General features: G+C 45.1%; 1 protein-coding gene across 1 annotated transcript; it reads left to right on the forward strand.

Moving 5' to 3' along the window:
* Nucleotides 1-2,446: 2,446 nt before the first annotated feature.
* Nucleotides 2,447-2,665, forward strand: PV05_07283 (uncharacterized protein; the record flags this gene model as incomplete). Its single annotated transcript, XM_013460093.1, has 1 exon — nt 2,447-2,665. One exon carries the CDS (start codon nt 2,447-2,449, stop codon nt 2,663-2,665), a length of 219 nt encoding a protein of 72 aa, XP_013315547.1.
* Nucleotides 2,666-3,132: the final 467 nt, after the last annotated feature.

The raw sequence follows: 3,132 nt of genomic DNA on the forward strand, positions 1-3,132 counted from the left end.
ATATAAATATTGGTAGCCTTATATTAGGATAATTGTGGTTTTTGTCTAACTATATTGATAGACGGTATATCGTAGTAATTCTCGGCGAGATAAGGCTTATTAAAGGAGCTTTTATACGCGGCCGAGAAATTACTAGATTTAAAAAACTTTAAAAATAGATTGAGATATTACTATTCTTGCTGACGGTAGATAGTGCTGTTGTCTTTAAATGGCGGTGTATTCTTAGGTCGTATTATCCTACTTTACTATAATCTCGTTAACTCTTGGGTCTTTAGAATTGTCTAACTAAGTGTCTTACTTAAATTTGTTATCTTCTAGTTCCTTGTACAATTATCTTTCGGAAAGAAAGAAAATAAGCTTAGAAAGCCGTAAAGCTGCCCGTAAATAGCCTAAACTAATTGAGTAGGATGGCTCCAGTAAAGAATATGAAGAAGAACTAAGGGCCGGTGGCTCCTGGGTTGATGATGGTGATAAGAACTCGTCTAAGACGCTAACTATCGACTATCCTATACTTTGCTCGGCTGTTGGTATAGATATAACTACTGAAAATGAACTAACTTTAGATAGAGATGATGATATAGAAATAACCGATACCGAAGTAGACGCTAATGCTTCGAGCTCGGGAGCTATACCCTCTAGTAAAAAGACTAGGAGAAAGTATATAAAAAAATAACGATTGGAGGTAAATAGAGTACTAAGATATAGCGATGCCAACTACTATAATATCCTATAAGTGGACCTAGGTATAGATTACTTATATATTTAGAAGGTCTATTATTAGCTCTCTTTATAGATTTATTCGGATAAGAACGCTGATAAAGAGACGACTAGTACTTTTTAGAGTAAGTGAATTACTCTAATGTATACTTTATATCGATTAAACTATACTAATAGCGCTTAGAGGTCTAAGAGGTTTATAACGTTCTAAATAATAAGGCGAAGAGGAGTGTATATAATATAACTCGTAGGGCCAAATAAGGTTAGGAAGATAATAACCCGAACGAAATATTCGGTAAAGACTTTAAGCTAGGCGCTTAGGGCAGTAATTTTAACGATTATAATAAATCTAATAATGCTGATAACGATAATAACTAGATACCCAATAATTTTAGAAGAAAGATCTTCAAGCGAGCTACGCTGTATATAACCAAGGTATTAGCGAAGTATTGTAAGGAACGCCTAATAAGAATAGGCAGAGTACGATAATAAAGGGTTTCGTTAATCAGTATTAGATGATCCTGACCTTCGGTCTCTATAGGACTCTAAGTATAAGGAGAGTAAGCTCTCCTGATGCGAGTCGCATGCCTATATCTACCGAGTTGGATAGGTGGCCTAACGCTCGGCATTCCATCGAGTCTAAGTGCCGGGTCGCCTAGGACTCGCGTGCGGAAGGCCGTTAATTTGTCTGGAAGGTCTAGGTGTATTCCTAACATTATCCCCTTTCCCTCTAACTTCTCGTCCTCGAGAAGTTCGGGTAAGTTAACGAAGAACGTTAGAATCAAGATTGATGCCTTCCCAGTTCCCGTTCCTGAATCGTAAGCGGTCCGCTTGCGAGATGGTGACAAGGGTTTTTCTGCTACGCTTTTTGTGCGTACGAAATTTTTGTTCTAGGTAGGTGTATTTCGCATACAGAGCGCTTAGCCTTGTTGCTTTTACGCAAGGCTAGTATCATTCCTATATCGTATGCGGAAAGGGTGCGATATCTCGATGGCTTCATTCACCGCCCTGTTGCATTGCCGCACCGTTTCGCGTGCGCGTCGCTACCTACTTACACCCAGTGATGTTGTTGTGCTGTTGTTGTTTCTGCTCTCTTGTTTTTTCTTTCCTTAGAATTAACAACAATAAACTGTGAGCAGCTCTTCTCATCCGTTTCGCTTGCGGAATTCTGGCGCTAACATTGATAGCATCTTGCAACTCTCCTGCCTAGTCCGTCTACCAGCAATCAAAACTCGCTCTTCCCGGTTGTCCTTTAAGAGTATGTCGTGCTTTCCGCATTCGTAACGCATGCTAACATCTTTCTTAGTGGCCGACGTTCAAAATATACCCGAATAGGCTACTGCTGGAGCGCCTGGTGGTGATCCTCCCCGTCGTCCTCGCCGTGAGTACATACTTTTTATGCAGTTCGCGTGCGGTACGTAGCTGACACGCTCGCAGCCCGCTCTATTTCTCCTCAAACCCCACGTAAACGCAAGACAGTAGCCAAGCTCCCGTGCCGCCGTTGCTTCCGCCGGTTGACTACCGGTGGTCGTGCGGCTAGCACGCGTTTCGCATGCGTCAAGCTGACTCCCAAGGGCCGTGAATCTGTCAACTACACTTATTGTCAAAAAGGTAAACGTGGAGGCGACGACGGTTGTGTTCCGGTATGCCTCCTTTCCGCCTGCGATTCGCACGCTAACCTACGTAGGTACCTAATCGCCTTGTATCGGATACAACCCGTCTTTAGGACATGAACACTACGCTGGCCGACGACACTACCGAGGATAACGAGCCGGATGCGGTTCGCAAGCGGGCCGTCGAAGAGACCGCTGCGCACTTCGACCGTACCCTTGCCCTTACTGATATTAAGACCGCTCGTGCTGTTCCCGGTGCCTCTCCTCGTGGTGGTCGTGTTCGTCGCTCCGGCGGTTCGGCTACGGCTCGCAGTAGTGACGCTGGTCTAAGCTAGTTGTTGGGTCATCTTGTTAAAGCTGTGCGTAGTGGCGTCGAGTCATATAATCGTGTCGTGAGTATACTTTCCGCTTGCGTTGCGCGTGCTAATCGCATTTTTAGAATGGCCTTCCTACTCCTATCTAGGCGGAAGAAGCCTCTTCGGAGGAACAGGACTCCGATTGAGTCTAAGTGAATCCCGCTGGGTGGCTGGTTAGGTACGGGGTGGGTGCTTATCGCTTACGGTGTGCTTGCGACGTGTAAGCATAAAGCTTAGTGTTGTTTGGTGTTGTAGGACCGGTCGTGCCGTACTCGGGTTCGTCCTAGGGTGCGCTTCCGTTGGTCGCTTGCTGCCCGCCTACGGTTCGCTTTGGCGGCCGTGAACGGCCGAAGGGCACGTGCTTTTTGTTTACTCTACTGCGGCAGGATGGCTGCGGCTCGCTTACGAGTCGTAAGCGCAATGAAAACTTTTTTCTTTATGCCTTT

Source organism: Exophiala xenobiotica (genome assembly GCF_000835505.1).
Source record: "Exophiala xenobiotica strain CBS 118157 unplaced genomic scaffold supercont1.4, whole genome shotgun sequence".
NCBI lineage: Eukaryota > Fungi > Ascomycota > Eurotiomycetes > Chaetothyriales > Herpotrichiellaceae > Exophiala > Exophiala xenobiotica.